At 33.1% G+C, this 21,105-nt stretch overlaps 3 protein-coding genes across 3 annotated transcripts; all 3 read left to right on the forward strand.

Moving 5' to 3' along the window:
* Positions 1-4,527, forward strand: LOC125203101 (branched-chain-amino-acid aminotransferase 2, chloroplastic-like). The gene is made up of 10 exons (XM_048101390.2): positions 1-200; positions 280-329; positions 435-603; positions 2,221-2,397; positions 2,484-2,615; positions 2,704-2,802; positions 3,309-3,425; positions 3,601-3,696; positions 4,101-4,213; positions 4,297-4,527. Exons 1-10 carry the CDS (start codon positions 132-134, stop codon positions 4,409-4,411), a joined length of 1,137 nt encoding a protein of 378 aa, XP_047957347.1. The 5' UTR covers positions 1-131; the 3' UTR covers positions 4,412-4,527.
* Positions 4,528-5,070: 543 nt separating this feature from the next.
* On the forward strand, positions 5,071-9,205 carry LOC125201571 (branched-chain-amino-acid aminotransferase 2, chloroplastic-like). Its single transcript, XM_048099743.2, has 10 exons — positions 5,071-5,234; positions 5,317-5,366; positions 5,456-5,627; positions 7,143-7,319; positions 7,402-7,533; positions 7,625-7,723; positions 8,034-8,150; positions 8,393-8,488; positions 8,721-8,833; positions 8,918-9,205. The coding sequence occupies exons 1-10, from the start codon at positions 5,166-5,168 to the stop codon at positions 9,030-9,032; spliced, it is 1,140 nt and encodes a 379-aa protein (XP_047955700.1). The 5' UTR covers positions 5,071-5,165; the 3' UTR covers positions 9,033-9,205.
* Positions 9,206-16,705: 7,500 nt separating this feature from the next.
* On the forward strand, positions 16,706-18,370 carry LOC125199512 (uncharacterized). The gene is made up of 3 exons (XM_089064318.1): positions 16,706-16,935; positions 17,032-17,161; positions 17,596-18,370. Exons 1-3 carry the CDS (start codon positions 16,800-16,802, stop codon positions 18,248-18,250), a joined length of 921 nt encoding a protein of 306 aa, XP_088920444.1. The 5' UTR covers positions 16,706-16,799; the 3' UTR covers positions 18,251-18,370.
* The last annotated feature ends 2,735 nt before the right edge of the window (positions 18,371-21,105 follow it).

Genomic DNA, 21,105 nt, shown 5'->3' on the forward strand with positions numbered 1-21,105 from the left:
TATCACAACATATATAGTGTATAAAAAAGTTAGGCCAGCAATCAGATTAAATAGCCAATTTGCATGTCTATCCATCTCAAATCTTCCTCTTCAAACACAACTTTCTCTCTTTCTCCAAAAATCAAACAAGAATGTTTCTCAAAACCGCAACCACCAGAATCCTAAGCAGGATTACATCAACACCTCCCCACAAATCACAGGTTTGTTTGCCTCCTTTCAAAAACAGAGCTCTCTGCATTTAACTTCAAAAATTTCACTCAATTTTTCGTGAAATTTTAGATTGGATTGAGATTTTTGGGAGGCCAAGCTGCGTCTCCTCTACAAGAGAGGTGGTGTTTAATTTAATTTGATCTATTCAATTCAATTTAATTTAATTTAATTTAATTTTGATTTATGTTAGTTGTGATTTTGATTTATTGAATTAATGTGTGTAGTGTGGTGGAGGAAGAAATGGAGTGGGAAAATTTGGGATTTGGTTTGGTGCAGACTGATTATATGTATGTGATGAAGTGTGGAGAAGAAAACGAGTTCGAGGCGGGTCAACTCAGTCGTTTTGGCAATATTGAATTGAGTCCTTCTGCTGGAGTCTTGAATTATGGACAGGTATTCTTTTTTCACTATTTTTTGGATTTATTTTGACAAAAAAAATGCCATAATAAATGAGTTTTGTCTTCTCTCTCATCTGTTTTTCTGAATTTGTGTTTTAATGATTTGAGAGTTTCATGGCATATGTTGCCTAACTTGCCATTTTATCTCTTTTTGTCTTTTTGTTCAATTTTTGATTGAGAGTTTCATGGTACAAGTGGCCGAGCTTAAAATTTTTATAAATTTGTTTATTTTTTCTCAATTGTTGATGCTAGATTGCTAGTGGTGCTATTTTGTTACAGTCCTATATTAGAAATCCGAGCTATATCTATATTATTCACGTGATATATCATCTTGGCGTACCAGACCCCAGACCCCAAATATCCCACATTCCACAAATCATTGCTTAACAAAGCCATACATATATCCTAGGTCATAAAAACAATTAAAAAAGACAGAAAATAGGAAGAAAATCGAAATTCTAAATATTTAAATACCACTTATTATTATATGGTATATAAAATTGAATATTAAATTTGAAAAATACTACTAGTACTCTAATTCGAGGTTGTCATAAATACATCTTTATGCAAATATATGATTCTTTAAGAATGCAACTTATAAATTTGACAGCTAAATCAAGTTGGATATTAAATGAGCAATAAGGCGTTGGGCTAACTTGGGAAGATATGTTTTACACGTGCAACCCAGGCCCATCACACCCACTCAATCTTAATTAAATAATGTCCCCCACATCTAATTAACTTCAATTTTTTATTTTTATAATATTTTGATTATTAATTTATTAATAAATTTTTAACCAAATTATAATTGAAGTAAATATGACATATATCCATGCTATTAAATATCCGAAATATATATAATGCCAAGCTTTATTTTTAAATTCCTGATATTAATAGTTCAATTACATCCAAAACTTAATTGCATAGTCTCCCCAAAACCTTTATGTATCCATTTTATTAAGAATGACACTCTCCTCTTAAAATGTCTTATGAGGATAAGGGTTATCCACACTTATATAAATGAGATAAGATAATCACCAAGTCGATTTGGGAAAAGAGGTAATAGTTTTAACACATTTTCTTAAATGTGAAAAGTTATATGGTTATAAATACGACCTACTACTAGTGAAGCTTCGATTCCATAATCACTAGTCTCAGTTCAAAATTATTAATGATATTGGTAGAGAAATGGAATCATAACTTATTCGATTGATCCATACAAGAGTGACATGCATGAATAGAGAAAATTGATGGTTTTTGCTTTTGCAATGGAACTGCCCCTTTTTCCAATTTCGATTCAAAATCGACGATTTTCAACATTTTCTTTTTTTAGATTTTTACCGTTTTTACAATTTTATCCCGTTTATTATGAGTTTGTGTCGAAATTTACGACTACGATCGTTCATGGTTTCAAAATTTTTGAACCAAAACCGGATTAGTAGAACCATGCCATTTATGGTTCGAACCGTGAAGGCGCATGCGCTTGATTTAGAATATAATTATTAATTTAAAGATTAGTAGTAATTATTTTGGGATTATTATTAATTCAAAGATTAGAACTTCTTCACTGAAATAGAAAGTAACAGAGCTCAGTTTTTATGGAATCGATCAGGGAATTTTCGAAGGCACGAAAGCTTACCGAAGCGAAAATGGCGGTCTCTTTCTCTTCCGCCCACAAGAAAACGCGATTCGCATGCAAATCGGCGCTGACAGAATGTGTATGCAGTCTCCTTCAGTTCATCAATTCATCCATGCCGTCAAGCAAACCGCTCTCGCCAACCGCCGTTGGGTAATCAATCAATCAGCGATCTATTTTTGTTTCCTTAGCTGATTGCCTTTGCAGTTTTTCATTTTCTATCCCCTAAAATTGCGCAGATTCCTCCGCCGGGAATTGGATCTCTGTACATTCGGCCTCTGCTGATAGGGAGCGGGCCGGTTTTGGGGCTGGCGCCGTCTTCGGAGTACACATTTCTGGTGTATGCTTCTCCAGTTGGAAACTATTTCAAGGTTGTGTTTACGTTTTCAATTTTAATTCGATTGAATTATAGGAATATGAAGGAGTTGGTGGGTAAGGTTTGATTGTTGTGGTTTGCAGGAAGGGACTAAGCCGATCAATTTGTACGTTGAGGATGTGTTCCATCGCGCTGGTCGTGGCGGAGCTGGAGGTGTGAAGAGCATCACGAATTATGCGCCGGTATGTTAATTTTGCCTCTTTCTTCCAAGTGTTTGATGAAAGTTCTATATGAAGGTGGGGACTGGATAGAATCTACAATATGGAATTTTTGAAGCATGACAAAATTAACAAATTTGCAAAGTTCATTTGATGTTCAATAAATAAATTAATGAGTTAAAATTGAGGTCATAAATTAGAAAAAGAAGTAAAGCATGAGACCATGAACTGCTATAATCATATTTGGTCAAGATTTAATCTTGTAGTTAGTCTAGAATCTTTTTTTTTTGCACCAAAATCTCAGTCTTTACTCAGGTTTAGGTGGAGTATATGGAAATATGCAATTATTACATATCGAAAAATACTTGGTTAGATGTAGAGCGCATGATCTACCTTAAGGAAAACTCACTGGCCTAAGGAAATATTTTGTGTTAAGATTGTTTTGTTTTTTAGTTTTTTTGTATCATATTTCACCCGTATACTGCGTGATTCTGCGTATGCTTGATGCATATTGTTTTCATATCATGTAGGTGTTGAAAGCCATGAGGAGAGCCAAGGATAAAGGATTCTCCGATGTCTTATACCTGGATGCGAACAACAAAAGAGACATTGAGGAGGTCTCTTCTTCTAATGTTTTCATGCTCAAGGTATTTATCACCTAATCCTCTCATGTAAATGTTCAGCAGATATTGCCAGTATGACATGCATTTAACTCTTTTAGAGACTAGAGTTACTATGGCAGTCGATTAATTTGTGCTGTATTGTTTGTAACTGATGATATATTTACTTCTGGTGACTCACAGATGCTTTTTCTGTTTACAGGGCAATGTTATCTCCACTCCACCCACCAATGGTACAATTCTAGAAGGAATTACGCGTAAAAGCATCATGGACATTGCACGAGATCTCGGTTATCAGGTAAATCAATAGGATTTTCTAGGGGGTGTTACTCATGATTTTAAATATGTGGCTAGGCTAACGTTTAACTCTGGTTCCGGGAACACATGCTCAACTCGTACCGGAATGTGGTATCACTTAGCCAATCGTGGTATTATTGGATGCAGTAGAGCTTTGCCCATCCTGTCTTTGTATATCAGCCCCGAATAGATCTTATAACTAGTCCATTTCCTACTACAAAACAGTTATTATCGTGATGATTACCTAGTTGTCCTACTTTGATAGCTATAATTACCTGGTGCTTCCTATGTTGTCTTCTGCTATACTGTACGATGCAGATTCTTAAATGCTTTCGTGATGTTACCAACCAATTACCTTTGGTTCAATCTTTCTGAAAGCTCTACATTTTCTCTGAATTTGGGCAGGTTGAGGAGCGTTCTATTCCGATTGAAGAACTACTTGGCGCAGATGAAGTTTTCTGCACTGGAACCGCAGTTGTTGTTGCTCCTGTAGGAAGCATTACATACAAGGGTAACAGGTGAGTTCCAACTCCTTAGGCTGCAGTGCGTTCGATCTTTTTGTAGCTAACACCGTCCCGTTTCTTTGAATCGTTCCTCTCAGGGTCGAATATAAGATGAGCACTGAGCTTGGGTGCCTGAAACTTCACTCAACACTTGTTGGAATCCAAAGAGGTGAAATCGAAGATAGCAGGGGATGGTTGGTTCAAATTGAGTGATCCTGAAACTTATTTAGACTACTTTAGTAAGTATATATGCTATGAATGTAAATAAGACTGGCAGAATCGGTGTAAATCTCTATCTCATTAAACCCAAATTATTCTCTTTTATGGTATGTTGGAGTAAATTACCAGAGTCAAATTTGCAATTCTTTCAAAATTGTTTTGAAATTGAATAACTTTAGTTCACGATATTTAATTATCATAAAATTACAACAAAAAATAAGCCACAAAAACCATGTAGTTTTAAATTTTTAATTATTAATAGTACTATAAATTATCATAATTTAAATAAATATATAAAAATTGAAACAATAAACAAAAAAATTACTCCAAAAAGGTACTAAGTGATAAGAAGATGATGAATAATTAATTAAAGAATTGCTCGAAAAAGTACTAAGTGATAAGAAGATTATGAATAATTAATTAAAGCTAGCTAGACCTTGTATATGATCCGTGGACTGTGGATATGTCTAGCTCGGATCGAATAATTGACGTATCACGTGAATAGTATAGGTCTTGATCCGAATTTGCAGCCTAGTCAGCAGGTTCCCTAATAGTAAAGCAAATAATAATAGCAATAGAATCAATCACAGGTAGATGTATATTAATAGATTCGTATCAAAGCATTTACTGTTCAAAAAAGTTAGGCCAACAATCATATTTAATAGTAGCAAATTTGCATGACAATCCATACATCTTCTTCCTCCTCTTCACTCTCAAATTCCCCTCTCTCCCACAAAATCAAACAAACATGATTTTCAAAACCTTGAGCAGCAGAATCATACGCAGGATTACAGCAACACCTCCCCACAAATCACAGGTTTGTTTGCCTCCTCTAAAAAACAGAGCTCTCTCTCTGCATTAACTTCAAAATTTTCACTCAATTTTTGGTGAAATTTTAGATTGGAGTGAGGTTTTTAGGAGGTCAAGCTGCGTCTCCTCTACAAGAGAGGTATTGATTAATTTAATTTGATTTGATTTGATTTAATTTTGATTTATGTTTTATATTTTTTTGATTTATTGAATGAATAATGTGTGTAGTGTGGTAGAGGAAGAAATGGAGTGGGAGAATTTGGGATTTGGTTTGGTGCAGACTGATTATATGTATGTGATGAAGTGTGGAGAGGAAGAGGACGAGTTCGAGGCGGGTCAACTCAGTCGTTTTGGGAATATTGAATTGAATCCTGCTGCTGGAGTCTTGAATTATGGACAGGTATTCTTCTGTTTCTTTTTACAGTGTTTTTGGAATTATTTTGCATTTGGAGTGATGAACAATAAATGAGGGTTTTATGGCACAACTCACAAGTTGACAGACTTAACTTTTTTCATTCTATTTATTTTAATTCATTAAATCATAAATATAATTTGTTATAAGCTCTTTAGTATATATTGATGCTAAAAAAATCGAAAAACGAGATGGTAGACGATGAGCGAAAGGTGGATCATAGGCTCGGGCCATGTCTACGTCCGAAATACCATATATTAGTTCAAGCTACTAAATTGTTTTTTAAAGAAATTACGACCATATGGTGCTCTTATATTGACCGATGCCAATCGTGCAATGGATGATTCGCGCTCGTGCCTTAGATTTCGAAAATCGTTGTTCGTGACTGCGAGTAGCCTTGGTATCACTATCATATGCATGTCTCACTTTTAGACGTTCCATAAGCTTCTGATCTTAATTATAGTTCATTTAATAATAATTATTATGAAAATAATATTAGTATAGATGGACATACTTCTCATAATAATCCTATAATAGATTGATTTGGCCTGAAAACTGATTGGTCCCCCACTTTAACTGAAATATAGTTATTACTTATATTTTTAATTTCATTAGTTACTTATGTTAAATGTGTGTAGAATAATTCATTAGTTGTTCTATAAGTTAAACATTGCAATGATATTTTTTTTTCAAATATTAAATTAAATATTTTACTTTTAAAAAATTCGATCTAATTTCAGGTTGTCAATAATACATCTTTACATTTACATATGTAGATATGATGAATTGATGATAATTTATGAATTCAACTTATATACTTGCCAACTAAATCAAGTTGGAAATTTTAAGGCACTGGGCTAACATGCGAGGATATGTCTTACACGGGCCACCAGGCCCACCAAACCCACTCAATCTTAAATAAATAAAGGCCCCACTCGTGTGTGTCAGTGTGAATGAATTGGCGCCGTAATGTCCGAGACCGAACGTATCGGGTTCGAATCCACTGTGACGCAATCTCATTATCTGTGTGTGAGTTTGCTCAGTGGTGCAACGTTTAATATTTAAGACCAAATGTTTCGAGTTTGAGTCTCTCGTAGTGTATTCTTTAAATTTATATTCATTTAGAGGATGTTGGTCTCTAAACTAATGATCTTTGCTCAAATTTTGGTATTTCTCATTAATTTTAAATTTAACCTAAAAAATCATAAACTTTACATTTTGTTTGTTATTTTTCATGGCGCATCAATCACCATATCCAACCAACTTCCGTGAATTTTTTATCCTATTGACACTACTAAATCAACTTTTTTTCTACACAGCTTGTTATCCTAATTATCACAAATTTAAAAAATAATATAAAATATTATAAACATTTCACGATTACCACATATAATAAGATTTTTGTCAAAGATTTCTTATTTAGGCTAAAATATTTAAATTTTTTTTAATTATAATTATTGATTATAATAAATTTTAATCGAATTTTGATGTAATCGATCTCAGGGAGTTTTCGAAGGCACGAAAGCTTACCGAAGCGAAAATGGCGGACTCTTCCTCTTCCGTCCACGAGAAAACGCGATTCGCATGCAATTCGGCGCCGACAGAATGTGTATGCAGTCTCCCTCAGTTGATCAATTCATCCATGCCGTCAAGCAAACCGCTCTCGCCAACCGCCGATTTGTAATCAATCACCGATCTATTTTTGTTTCCTTAGCCGATTGCATTTGCAGTTTGTCATTCCGTATCCCCTGCAATTGCGCAGATTCCTCCGCCGGGAAAAGGATCTCTGTACATTCGGCCTCTGCTGATAGGGAGCGGGCCGGTTTTGGGGCTGGCGCCGTCACCGGAGTTCACATTTTTGGTGTATGCTTCTCCAGTTGGAAACTATTTCAAGGTTGTGTTTACGTTTTCAATTTTAATTCGATTGAATTGATGGAATATGAAGGAGCTGGTGGATAAGGTTTGATTGTTGTTGTGGTTTGCAGGAAGGTACTGCGCCGATCAGCTTGTACGTTGAGGATGAGTTCCATCGCGCTGGTCGCGGTGGTGCTGGAGGTGTGAAAAGCGTCACGAATTATGCGCCGGTATGTAAGTGTTGCCTCCTTCTTCCAAGTGTTTGATGAAAGTTCTAAATGAAGTTGGCGACTGAAAGTTCTTCCAAATTTACATAGTTCAATTGATATTCAATAAATAAATTACTTGGAGCATTACATGTCGATATTTGGTTGGAAGTAGAATATATATATGAATTATGATCTACCTTATGGAAAACTCACTGAAAATTTTTGTGATTAGATGGTTATGTTTTTAAGTTTTTGTGCATCATATTTCAAACCCTATGATACTGTTGTTCTGCATATGCTTTTGGTGAGATTATAACTTTGACCGGTGTAGGTGTTGAAAGCGATGAAGAGAGCCAAGGATAAAGGATTCTCCGATGTTTTATACCTGGATGCGAACAATAAAAGAGATGTTGAGGAGGTCTCAGCTTCTAATGTTTTCATGGTGAAGGTATTTATCACCTTGTTCCCTCATGTAGAATGTTCAGATGTGTCAGTAATCGGCATGCCAAGGATTTAACTCATGTATACAACACTGCACAAGTACACTATATTTTGTATGTGTATGTTGAGTTCTTGCATTCTGGTAATATTGATATGTTACTATGGCAGTAGATCAATATGTGCTGTATCGTTTGTAACTGATTATATTAAATGCTTCTGGTTACTCACAGATGGTTTTTCTGTTTACAGGACAATGTTATCTCCACTCCACCCACCAAGGGAACGATTCTTGAAGGAATTACGCGTAAAAGCATCATGGATATTGCACAAGATCTTGGTTATCAGGTAAAATCAGTGGGATTTTCTGGGGGTTATTCCATGGATCTCATGCTTTAAATGTTGGGAAAACATTTAACTCAGTTTCCGAGAACACAAGCTTTGGCCATCCCAGTCACTTTTCTGTCTCTGTATACCAGCCCCAAAGAGATCTTATAACTAGTCCATTTCATAATTAGTCCATCGACATCCTTTGTTTCAATCTGTCTGAAAGGTCTACATTCTCTCTGAATTCGGACAGGTTGAGGAGCGTTCTATTCCGATTGAAGAACTACTTGAGGCAGACGAAGTTTTCTGCACTGGGACCGCAGTTAGTGTTGCTCCTGTAGGAAGTATTACATACAAGGGTAACAGGTGAGTTCGAACTACTAAGTCTGCAGTGCGTTTCGATCTTTTTGTATCTGACAACGTTCCGTTTCTTTATATTGTTCCTTTCAGGGTCGAATATAAGATGAGCACTGAGCTCGGGTCCCTGAAACTTCACTCAAGACTTGTTGGGATCCAAAGAGGTGAGATTGAAGATAGCAGGGGATGGTTAGTTCAAATTGAGTGATCACAGAACTTATAAAGGCTACCTAAATATGCTATGAATATAAGATAGCCAAAATTGGTATAAATCTCTATTTCATTGATCTTATCATCCAAGCCATGCTTGTGCTGGCTGCCTCATGCCTAATCAATTTCATTTTAATTTTCTGAGTAATGCTACTTGAAAGTTTCTGATTAGTCATGTGCATTCAAGTTGAAATCTCTTTTTATAAAACTTTTTATCTGTCACAAAACGATGATGGAAGGCTGATTCTAACTGAGAAAAATATAAATTAAAAAAATGCATGATTGTAATTGCATTTTTGAAGAACTTGTGCTAATTAAAATTTGCTACTACTATCTTGTCAATTAAATGAGTGTATTTTCCCCAACACAGATACATTTTAATCCATCAAACATCTAAAATTAAGATATAAAAATTTTCATCAAAGTTTGAATTATTCTCCGAAGACAAGATGGTACAGTTTTGAAGTTTTTGATTTTAAATCTTGTAATATTTTGTTATTAGTTATTAGGACGTCGAATGTCAATTCTCTATTAGTTCATGAGCATTTTCTATTGATTTATTAAGAAAAATTGGGGAATCTTTGAATAAAAAATAAATGCAACTTTACTCCAAAAGTTTACGATAATAGCGAAGGACCGAACATTATTTCATCAGTTTTGAGGATCGCAATTTACGCCAAAAGAAAAAGCAATTTGAAAAATTATGTCTAGAAAATTATCAAAACAAAACTTCTATTTTATCCATATTGATATTGCACTTCATGAGTATGATATACTCCTTTCGTCCCGCTTTAGCAGTCCCATTGACTTTTCTGCACTCATTTTGTAAAAATGATAATAAATAGTTAAAGTGGAGAAATAATAAAGTAAAAAAGAGAATAATTTAGAGAAGAGTCTTATCTACATTATTCTCAATTTTACTTTATTATTTCTCCACTTTAACTATTTATTATCATTTTTACAAAATGAGTGCAGAAAAGTCAATGAGACTGTTAAAGCGGGACGGAGGGAGTAATAATATTCAAACTAATGTGAAACTAGAAAGAGAACCATTTTTCTGCTCATGTTTCTTTGCTTTTAAGCTTTTTTTATGAGATAGGACAAAAATAAAGAGTCTATTTTTATGAGACTTGGGGAAGTACTATTTTTAAAAATGGGGAAATATTAATCGAAATTAAAAACCGTTTAAGAATTTATAACAAAAAAAATCAGGATTGACCAAGAAGCCCAATAACACTATTACTTTATAAGCCCAATAACGCTGCTAGATAATATATAGCCCAGGCAAAAGTCCCAAATTAAATTCAATGTTATGATTAGATAATAGATAATATAAGTAAAATTAACAAGCAACCATTGCATTAAACATCATTTCTTTTGTTTCTTGGAATGTCTAGTATATGGCCTCGCAGTGGTCGAGCAAGCCGAGCCCGGGGAAGGGGGGCCGGACGGCCCAACGGACTTGGCATTCTTCCGGTCTTCTTCCGCAAGAAGTCCCACCGCTATCTTGCCTTGGCGGTCAAAGTGGAGACTATCCTCAATGTTGTATTGCTCCTTCGTTTGATCAGCAAATGAATCTATGATAATATTCATCTTTGGCTCAACTACCTTTTTGGGGGAGCTCGGGCCCCCCACCGACTCAGTGGGGTCCACAAGGGGTGGGTTGATCGGTTGTGGAGAGGCTGAGGAGGTGGCTTCCAAGGATTCGTCGAAGCTGGTGAATTCATTGCCCGGGAAGGGTTGATTTACTGATCGTGTAGAGCCCGTACTGGACTCGTGGAGTGAAATTTCCGACCTCTTCTTGGACGATAAGGAACCTACAATAATGTTGAGGGTACTCTCGGAGGAGGTAGAGTGACTGCCCGTGGAGGCAGCTGTGTTGATGGACATGTTGGAGTTACTGGTGTATGATTGACTCGACACACTACATGATAATATGCACGGATAAATGAATTTTGACTTGAGGAGTGGTTTTGTAATTAAAAAAAATATAAACATGTACGTTCAAATTGAGGGGTCAAAATAGGGAGTAGTACTATTAGCTAGAAAACCAGAATAACATATGCAAGTACTTATATACCCTTAAATTTTCATTTACAATTTTATAGCATTTCTTTCTTAAAATACAATTCATTTGTGAATAATTCATAAGTGGATCATACAACTTCTTAATTGAATTCTCGTTCTGCGTCATTACATAGACTTTTTTTTAGCAATATAAGCTCTTTTGGGCTCAGTTGTAGGACTGATAAATTTGGAGTGTAGTCGCTATCACGTCAACTTAATAACAATCCAACCCATTAAGGCCAAACATCAACTTGATCCATCCAGTAAACTCTCAATTCGGAAAGCAACATAACTTGATACCTCCAAATTCGAACAAAATCCGCACACGACACTAACCCAATAGCAACATGATTCTTTTCGGTTTAACACGACACCATATATAACCACACTATAGCATCACAAACTTGACATGATACAATAAATAATATGAAAACAATTAATACATGATTTTCATGATTCCAATTTAAATGATTCATCTTATGATTAGTGATTTGAGATTTACCAGTGGAAATGAGAGGCTCCTCGATTGAGGTTGACGTTGGTTAACAAAAGACTCTGGCAGTATAGAGTATAGACTATGATTTCCGACTTAGACATTTGGGGACTTTATACTTTAATTCCAATTTTGGATATATCCAATATAACATTTTCGTAACATCACAATATCGTATTTTCTCTCTTAAACAATATTGTAATGATGTTATTCACGATTCATAATATTATAATATCTTATAATCAATATCATTTTCTTTCCTACGTAATACCATATTCTCTCTTAAAGAATATTGTAATGATGTTATTCATGATTCATAATATTATAATATCTTTTAATAAATATCATTTTCTTTCGCCTAAGTAATACTTCCTCCGTCACATAATAGATGTCACACTTTTCTTTTTAGTTTGTTCCACAAAAGATGTCACATTTCCTTTTTTCGGAAAAAGTTCCCTCTCACATTAATATAAATATATTATTTTCTCTTTCCACGTAACACACAAAACAATCTCCTAAAATCTCGTGTCAATTCTCAAATGTGACATCTACTATGGGACGGAGGGAGTACCATATTCTCTCTCGTGCAATATCATCAAACATATCCTATAGACCAAAATTTTTAATATCATTACTTCTCTTGTACAATATCACTGATAATATCGTTTTCTCTTTTAAACTTTCATTTTCGCTCATAACATCGCATGAAACGATATTGTGATTGTTAAGAAAATGATAATGTGATTTTATCAATGATATTGTGAATAATATTATGGACGATATTAGGATTGATATTATGTAGGAGATATAATGATAATGTTTAAAAGAGAATGTTAATGTTTAAAAGATAATGATAATGTTTAAAAGATAATGATAATGATAATGATAATGTTTAACAGAGAATGTTATTGACTTATTGTGATGTTAAAAAAATGGTATTTAGCTCTTGAAACAATGGTAAAGGAAAAATGATAGTACGATTAATGTTTGTAAGCGATGATGATATTATAAAATCTCTTTATGTGTAATCATATGCAATTAAGATTTTGTTATAATCATAAGATTTTTGTTATAATCATAGAATTATGTAGAATTTAAAGTTTTGAGTAAATATTTAGAACAAATATGATTAGCGTTAATTTGTTACATAAATTACAGTCTAATATTTTCTGTCCGGACAAAAATACCCTCTAAATGATATGATCAACGAGATTAAATTGGAATAATCTATTTTCATATTTAATGGTTCATATTAGTGGTTTGGTGAATGAATCTTGTTATGATTTTTCTAATTCTGTGAAAAAGAAGATTGAGAAATATATAAATCATAAGATTATAATAATTGCATTTGGGAGAAAGCTGATTATCCAGATTGCCTTAAAATCTACAAAAGTGAGACCTAACAAAATTTCTTAAACATATATTATTATAGAAGTGATCAATTGCTAACTCATCATTTAATTGCTAACTACAACTAATTTAAGGCCATATGATTTTAAAAAGTGTGTGGTCTACAATTTGCCACGTGTAATTTTCGTTTTTATTAATTAAATTAATTTTTTTTTTTAAAAAACGTCAAATTAGGGTTTTGGATGAAAATGTCAATATAGTGTTTCGAAAATATCAACACAATGCTTTGAGAATGTCAACACAAATTTAGGATTGACATTGTACATGCTTTATATTGTCTTAGCTGTATTGACATTAGCCTGTGTACGAAAAATACGAAAATTCTAGATTTTTTTTTTTCAAATTTTGACGTCGGAACATATGCATGTAGTATATCGTTGGAATCCTTATAAAATTATCTTTAATTTGATATATGTTATATGAATTTAAAGTTTTGAAATTTCTTTTAAAAGTTAGTTATAACTAACTTGACATTAATACCCCTATTGATTTTTATTGGAATTAATCATATAGCCTTATTGACGTTTTTTGTTGATCGTATTGACATTTTGTGGTTAATGATCTAGACCTTTAATTTGAATATTTAATGACTATTATTAAGTTGTAGTTAGCAATTAAGCATTGAGTTAGCAATATAACACTCCCCATACTATATTTATGTTTGATATAATTTCTATCAGATTAATTCTAGATAACTCAGTTTGTTAAAACCTGTAGTACAACAATTAATCACGAAATCCCGAAGTTTTTGGATACATCCGAAAAGTCCTAATTATAAAAGTTAAAAATATTTGACCTTAAATATGCAAGGGAGTGATCAATTGCTAACTAATTGCTATCTTAGTTATTATATTAGAAGGTCTAGTGATTGAAATAATGACACATGAATTATATTTTTAATTAAGAAAATTAATAAATAAAATTAGAGAGTATTAATGTCAATTCTCTCTCATTAAAATCATCTTAAAAATTTAAATTTACGTAACTCTCTCGATTTAAAGTATTTTTTCGCAAAAAATATATCAAATTAAAGATAATTTTATAAGGATTCCAACGAGATCTCAATTGCATATGTTCCGACGACGTTCGGATGATGAAATTTGATATTTTTTATTTTAGTTTTTGTAAAGGTTGATAACCAAATTTTTATCAACAAATACATCAAAAAATCTCAATAAAACCATGTAAAAATCTCAATAAATATGGGTTGATATTTTCTTGTACTAGTATTGATATTCTTATGTCATATTGTTGATATTTGTAATACACTATGTTGATATAAAAAAACATTCACGAAAATTATCATATGATAACATAACGACAATATTACCCTTTTGTTGATATTTTGTCTACTATTTATTGAGATTCATAAGATTTAATTTCATTCACTCATTTTAAAATCTAATGGTGAAGATTTGGTCTTGATTTTGGATTATAGTGCTATAAGCATTAGAATATGACCTAATATTCAAAGGTCAAATTTACGAAATGAATAGTGATTCATTTTGTATGTATAAAGCAAGAAAGGATTGAGGTGGTATGAATTTGCATTTTATTCTCACTAGTTTTAACCCACGTGCGATGCACGACGGAATATTTTTTCGTCATACGATTTCAAATACCTAATTTATTAATTAAAATGAAAAACAGTATAACTATATAAGATATAGAAATAGAAAAATATATTATATAATAACAATTCAATAAATATATACTCAATTCATTTTGCATCTTAAGACATAATATTAAACAAATTTAAAAGGGAATCAAGACAAACATAATTATTTGGATAAACATAATTGTTAGAAATATAGGAATAAAATTCTCGAACCATATACACGCGGTACTCTAACTATTACAATAAAAAAACAACAACAATAATTGAAATGTAAATTATAATGAAAGTTATCAAATAAACCGAACTATAAGTATAGTAGAGATAAATCTCATTTCTGCAAGACAAATTACATCACAATTATTTCTCTCGTATTGACGTAGTATCCCCAAAGATGAAACAACTTCCTACTAACGTATATAACATCTCAAATCTGCTAGGCAACGATGAACTTGATGGGGCTCCAAAAATCAAGCAATACAATATTCCTAAAATGGAAAATAATGTTTAGAGCTTGATATAGAATGAAGATGCTTTTGTTGGTGTATAATTTATCCACAACTCTATGCCTTTTATAAGCATAAAATTAGGACATGAGAGATCATGATATTAAAACATCATAAATTATAAAATTAAGATCGCAGATGTTACAAATGTGGAACGTCAATTATGTGTGAATTATATTTTGAATTATGGTATAGTAGTCTTGAAAATTTGTTAAATTCTCATTATTCTATTTTAATATTTGTAACCTACGGTTACTCATTTATTAGCTCTTACATGATTATTAAGTTTTCTGTACATAAAACTGTTGATATAAGGTATTGACCAATGATTAAACAAACGGTTAAAATGTGCAGAGTATTAAACACAATGTTTATTGATTCATTTCACAATTCAACAATAATTAAAGAAACGGTCAAAATTTATAACCTGCTGAGTGCTAAAATAGATTCCATGTCTCATAAATATTCAAAATATAATTCAAAACTTGTAAATATTTCAATTCATGCCCAGAATTTATAAATATTCAAATTAAGGCTAAAACTCGCCTTTTATATATGTATAGATTTAACAGACCAATCGTCAATCACATTTACTATATAGTCTCAATCAACAAAATTACTTGTTAGGTTTACAACGTTTGCGTTGCACAAATCTCATTTTTATCACTTTTCCAAATTACTTGGGAGTATATGAGGTATGTAATTAAGAACTATGCCTAGTGGAGTAGAAAATTTATAATGCAAGTTCAAATAAACTACACTACAACACGCATAATATTCATTCGTACTCAGTCTCATTCTGTCAGTTTGATACGTCTTACTTCCTCCGTCCCAAATAATTTGGGACACTTTGACCCAGCACAGATTTTAAGAAATCCAATGAAAAATGAGTTGAAAAAGTTGGTGGGATGTGGGTCCTACTTTTAAAGTATTAGTTTTATAATAAAATATGAGTAGGAATGAGTTAGTGGAATATGAGGTCTACTACCAAAAATGGTAAAAGTGAAGTGGGACAAATTATGTGGGACGACCTGAAATGGAATACTGGGTCGAATTATCTGGGACGGATGGAGTATTTTATTTTTATATGTAGACCTCACATTATATTAATTTATTCTACTCAAATTTATTTATGAAACTAATAGAGTGTATTAAAACTGAGATCCACACTCCACTAACTTTTTCACTCACATTTATTCTTCTTATTTTTTTAAAATCCTAACTTTTTGACCACATTAATTCCTTCTTATTTTTACAATCCAGTTAAGCCGTCAAAAATTACGACATGTAATTCAGTAATTGGAGTATATGCTAGATAGTTATGTATGGATAAATATCTAAAATAGGAATGAGACAACCCGACCCATTTCCATATTCGAACCCGAAACGAATGTGTAATTTTCAGAAAGATTGGCAAATTGATGTCATAATGATTCTATCCAGAGGAAGACAAGAAGATAAACCTCTCAACATGGTTGCCATATTTCATTTTATATTCCAACACCCCTTTTTTGCCATTTGATTTCAATTATATATGTCCTCTCCATGTAACATGTCTATGGCCTTTTTTCCACCCCACCCCCCCTCTCTCTCTCACACACACAAACTAATTTTTTCACCCACATTAATTCAACAATAATTGAACCATAAATTAGCTAGAGAAAGAGAAAAAAAATGGGAAGAGCTCCATGCTGCGACAAAGCAAACGTGAAGAAAGGGCCGTGGTCTCCGGAAGAAGACGCCAAGCTCAAATCCTACATCGACCGCCATGGCACCGGCGGTAATTGGATTGCCCTCCCTCAAAAAATTGGTATATAAATCCTTTTTTTTCCTTTTAATTTCTACAACTTGAGAAAACCCTCTTTTTCACTGATCATCAATATATGTTGATTGATCGGAAAAATAGGCCTAAAGAGATGTGGCAAGAGTTGTCGTCTTAGATGGCTCAACTACCTCCGGCCCAACATCAAACACGGTGGCTTCTCCGAAGAAGAAGACAACATCATATGTAGCCTCTATATTAGCATCGGAAGCAGGTCACTTTCTTCACTGACAATATTTATTTCAGTTTAATCTGAATTGATGGATGATAGCCCCCTTTGTGTTTGATTTGTGAGAACCCTAGTTTTATGTAGAGAAATATTTGTTACATTTTGGAAATTTAGGTATTACCTAGCTAGGTCAAATTGATTTCCAAACTAGGTCAAAATAAAAAATAAAAAAACATATATACACATAACTTTTTTAAGGGGACATAGAAATCTGTTTTGTTAAGGGCTATATTTATTCTTAATTTTAAGTTTGAAATTTCAAGACTATAATTTTCCTATTATTCATCACGATTTTGCACAATGATTCAAACAAAATATAAAAAATTCGACGATATTTTACGAATAAAAAATATTTTTTTAGATTGTTAGGGGTTACTTGCTTCTATGTGTGTCTGCTTAAAGGTGGATTTCATGGACAGGTGGTCAATAATTGCAGCCCAGCTGCCGGGGAGAACTGACAACGACATCAAGAACTACTGGAACACGAGGCTAAAGAAGAAGCTTCTAGGAAAGCAGAGGAAAGAGAAGAGCGGCCGCGGCAAACAAACCACGGCCAAGGGTTCAGGCGGTGGCCCATGCTTCCAAACTGGGCCACCGCCTCAGCCTCTTCCACTGCCGTCTCTTCAACCCATACCCTACTCCTCGGGCGAGGAGGCACGGTTCAACAACCACGCCTCCATCAGAAGGCTTCTAATGAAGCTCGGGGGTAGGTTTTCGACGCAAGACCCGATTAGCTCAGGGCTCGCACCCGACAACGATCATCCTCGATATCCGGTCATCGATGATCAAGCCCTAATCCAACCAATGTACGGTGATCCAATCGATCAATTGATCAGTACTAGTTCTGACCAAACCCCTATCTTGGGCATGGTTCCGCCTCCGCCTCATTTCGGGCTGGGCCCGGCCGAGGCGAGCGGCGGAGTGTATGAGAATTTGCAAGGGCTGGAGTTCTTATATGATGATTTGGTGAATGGGAGTGTTTTTGGAGGAGAGAGTGTGGATTGGGGAGAAATGAATCAGTGGATTTGTGGACAAAATGAGGTACCATGGAACATAATCAATGGTCATTCTTGATTTGGATATTTGTACATTGTGCATTGTATATGGTACTCTTTGTGTGGCTTGTGTTTTTGGAGATGTTTGCTTAGTTTATGTCCCAAACCCTAATTATAGTACTTCTCACATTTTGATGCATATTCATGGAGTTTGGAATCACTATCTAATTATCTCACCAATAAAATATAAAGGAGAGAGGAATATATATCACTAAGACACAAATTGAAAATCATTGATCAAGAATGTTAGTGAAACTTTATTTTTTTGTGATAATTGAGTTTTTAAATCATTTATCGACCCACCTCGAAGTTCAACACGGGCGTTCCAAACAACTCAATCTCTGTTTTGTGTGTGTGTGTGTGTGTGTGTAAGAGAGAGAGAGAGGGAGAAAGAGAGAGTTGATATTGTGTTTCATATGTAAAACTGGGATTTCAGGGATTTTCTAGACTTGATATGATTAAAATTGACTTATATTTCATGCATGTGTCACGTTTTCCTCCTTCATTCCAACCGACCTAGTTAACTAATTAGGGCTCATCTCTCCCCAGTCACATGTTTTGACCACATCTAACTATTTTCGATTTTTTTTAATAGGACAGATTGCCCTGAATAAAATTATGAATTTTGGTTAAATTTTGGCCTGCAACTCTGAAAATTAACCGTACAAATAATGAATTTTAACATTTTCTCAATTTTCTCATAACCAATATTATGTTGATTTGGTGTACACGTGGTTCAAAGTGATGACGTGGTTGAATTATTTTCTAAGTATATTTAGAAAAATGATAAATTTCACGTTTGTTGTTGTCCTTGTTGAATTTTTTGGACCATCACATTAGATAAAATATCATCCAAATTAGACATTTGATTTTTACAACTAATTTTTCATGTGGGAAAATTGAAAAAAATGTTGAATTTATAGTTTTTACAGTTGATTTTTTTATTGCATGCGAATCAAAATTTAAGCAAAATTTATGATTTTTCTACAATGTGCCCTTTATAATATTTATCTTTCATTAACCTCTAAACTTAATTTCTCTCATTCTAGAAAGGGATAGGGGGACTGAGAAAGCACTCAATGATCTTTGTAGCAATCAATTGTTGAATGCTTAATTATTTAACATAAATGTTTAACCAAGTTTGTCAAATCAACTTCGTACTCTCCCTTTCATAAATTTAATAGAAATTTTTTTTCGTGGATATTGATTGTATTTGATTGCAATCAATTCGATTAAAAAGCTATGTTGATGATACAGGTTGTCATGAATGAAACCATTTGACTTTAACTGTGAAATTAAATTTGTTAGGTAAGCTATGGTCAAGGTTTGTTGCAATCAGAAGACATTTTAACCCAAATTGTTGCACAAGGGTCGTTTTGTAGATGACTTTAACACGACTACTTTTATTTTATATATTTGCAAAAATAGCATCTTGGTTGCGGAAAAAAGTACCTACGGAATAATTGATTGATCACCTTAATTAAATGATGTCATTGAAACTTTTGTACATAAAATGGTGGTAATATTTTCAAAAAAATCGCAAAATAATCACTTGTTAAGATTAGTATTTCCTCAAAAATAATTAGATCTGATTTAGATGACAAGAATTTAGAGCCATCAACGTAACACCATATATATGTAGACAAAGAGCATGCAACTATGGCGCGCTTTGTCTCTAATTAACTAATTGCAAGCTATTTCTAGTTAATTTAATTTATATTTAGGGTGGGCTAAAGGTGCGGCCACCCCGCAAGACCAGTAGGGGGGGGGGGGGGTGGCTTTGAGTCGACGGAAAATGTCGTGAACGCATTCCCGATCCCTACTGATATTTTTTTTAAGAAAAGGAAGACATCAAACGAAGTCGTTTTGGGATTAAAAAAAATGCTTAATACGGTAAAATTACAAAATAATTTACCTCCTGCTAGAGCCAAATTAATTTACCTCATGTTGCAAATCATTTTCACCCAATAATATTTTTAAAAAATAAATTATGTTTTAGATCAGCCACTTATTTCCGCATCATTTATCAATTTATAGTAGTTAATTCGTTATATAAATGTTATCCTTGTCATCTACTTTTATAAACATAAATTTTGTCCTTGGTAATAACTAGGCTGCCAATCATATTCTAACTACATGAGCCTCATTTAAACCACACAACTTTAATCTGACGCCAAGTTTTATATTTCTAATTCAATATCGATTTCATTGCTACATATATTGTGTATATAGACTAAAAACTAATTAGCAATTTTCTACTGCCATACAAGGTAATCATATTTTATGCAACCTCATAACATAATTAATTAAATTGATTTTAAGATCGAAGTGTGAATTGTGTCAATTTTGGTAAGCACCAATTCTAAACCCTAACTTATTAACGTTAATACTATACATGTATGTTCTTAGAATTTAAACCCTAACTTATTAATGTCAATTTTATGTTACCTTTTTGCTAGTCAATTTTTTTATATAAGTATTCTTTTTGTATATCTTATCTTAATTATGTTGATCTAGTGGAGTATTTTGATTGCTAGCTTTTGAATATGGAAGATAATAGTATTATTAATCCGGAAAGAAAGTAATGCAAGTAATCTTGTTATTATAGTATTACTAATTTTGAATGAAATTAAGTAGTGCAAGTAATTAATCGTGTCATGAAATAAAATAGTACCCATTCAACTCTAAAAAGCACGTTATTAGCAGCCACGGAATAAAATAAAAGGGACAACAAGATGGTACTACAAAATTATTTTAATTTAACTCAATTATCAATCAATGACATAAAGCAATTTTATAAATAAATTATTGAATTCCCTTAGTTTCTGTAAAGTTGTGAGGAATATCGTCCAACAAGAAGCAGCACCTCAGATA

The sequence above is a fragment of the Salvia hispanica genome, chromosome 2 (assembly GCF_029641045.1).
Source record: "Salvia hispanica isolate PSC_SH4W2 chromosome 2, Shi_PSC_v1, whole genome shotgun sequence".
NCBI lineage: Eukaryota > Viridiplantae > Streptophyta > Magnoliopsida > Lamiales > Lamiaceae > Salvia > Salvia hispanica.

What these genes read in the sequence shown, in the direction of transcription:
- LOC125199512 (XM_089064318.1), top strand. Translation starts at nt 16,800, where the DNA reads ATGGGAAGAGCTCCATGCTGCGACAAAGCAAACGTGAAGAAAGGGCCG. An exon ending in TGCCCTCCCTCAAAAAATTG is followed by an intron (nt 16,936 to 17,031) that starts GTATATAAATCC and finishes TCGGAAAAATAG; the next exon opens with GCCTAAAGAGATGTGGCAAG. An exon ending in TATATTAGCATCGGAAGCAG is followed by an intron (nt 17,162 to 17,595) that starts GTCACTTTCTTC and finishes TTTCATGGACAG; the next exon opens with GTGGTCAATAATTGCAGCCC.
- LOC125203101 (XM_048101390.2), top strand. Translation starts at nt 132, where the DNA reads ATGTTTCTCAAAACCGCAACCACCAGAATCCTAAGCAGGATTACATCA. An exon ending in CTCTCGCCAACCGCCGTTGG is followed by an intron (nt 2,398 to 2,483) that starts GTAATCAATCAA and finishes AAAATTGCGCAG; the next exon opens with ATTCCTCCGCCGGGAATTGG. An exon ending in CACGAGATCTCGGTTATCAG is followed by an intron (nt 3,697 to 4,100) that starts GTAAATCAATAG and finishes GAATTTGGGCAG; the next exon opens with GTTGAGGAGCGTTCTATTCC.
- LOC125201571 (XM_048099743.2), top strand. Translation starts at nt 5,166, where the DNA reads ATGATTTTCAAAACCTTGAGCAGCAGAATCATACGCAGGATTACAGCA. An exon ending in CTCTCGCCAACCGCCGATTT is followed by an intron (nt 7,320 to 7,401) that starts GTAATCAATCAC and finishes GCAATTGCGCAG; the next exon opens with ATTCCTCCGCCGGGAAAAGG. An exon ending in CACAAGATCTTGGTTATCAG is followed by an intron (nt 8,489 to 8,720) that starts GTAAAATCAGTG and finishes GAATTCGGACAG; the next exon opens with GTTGAGGAGCGTTCTATTCC.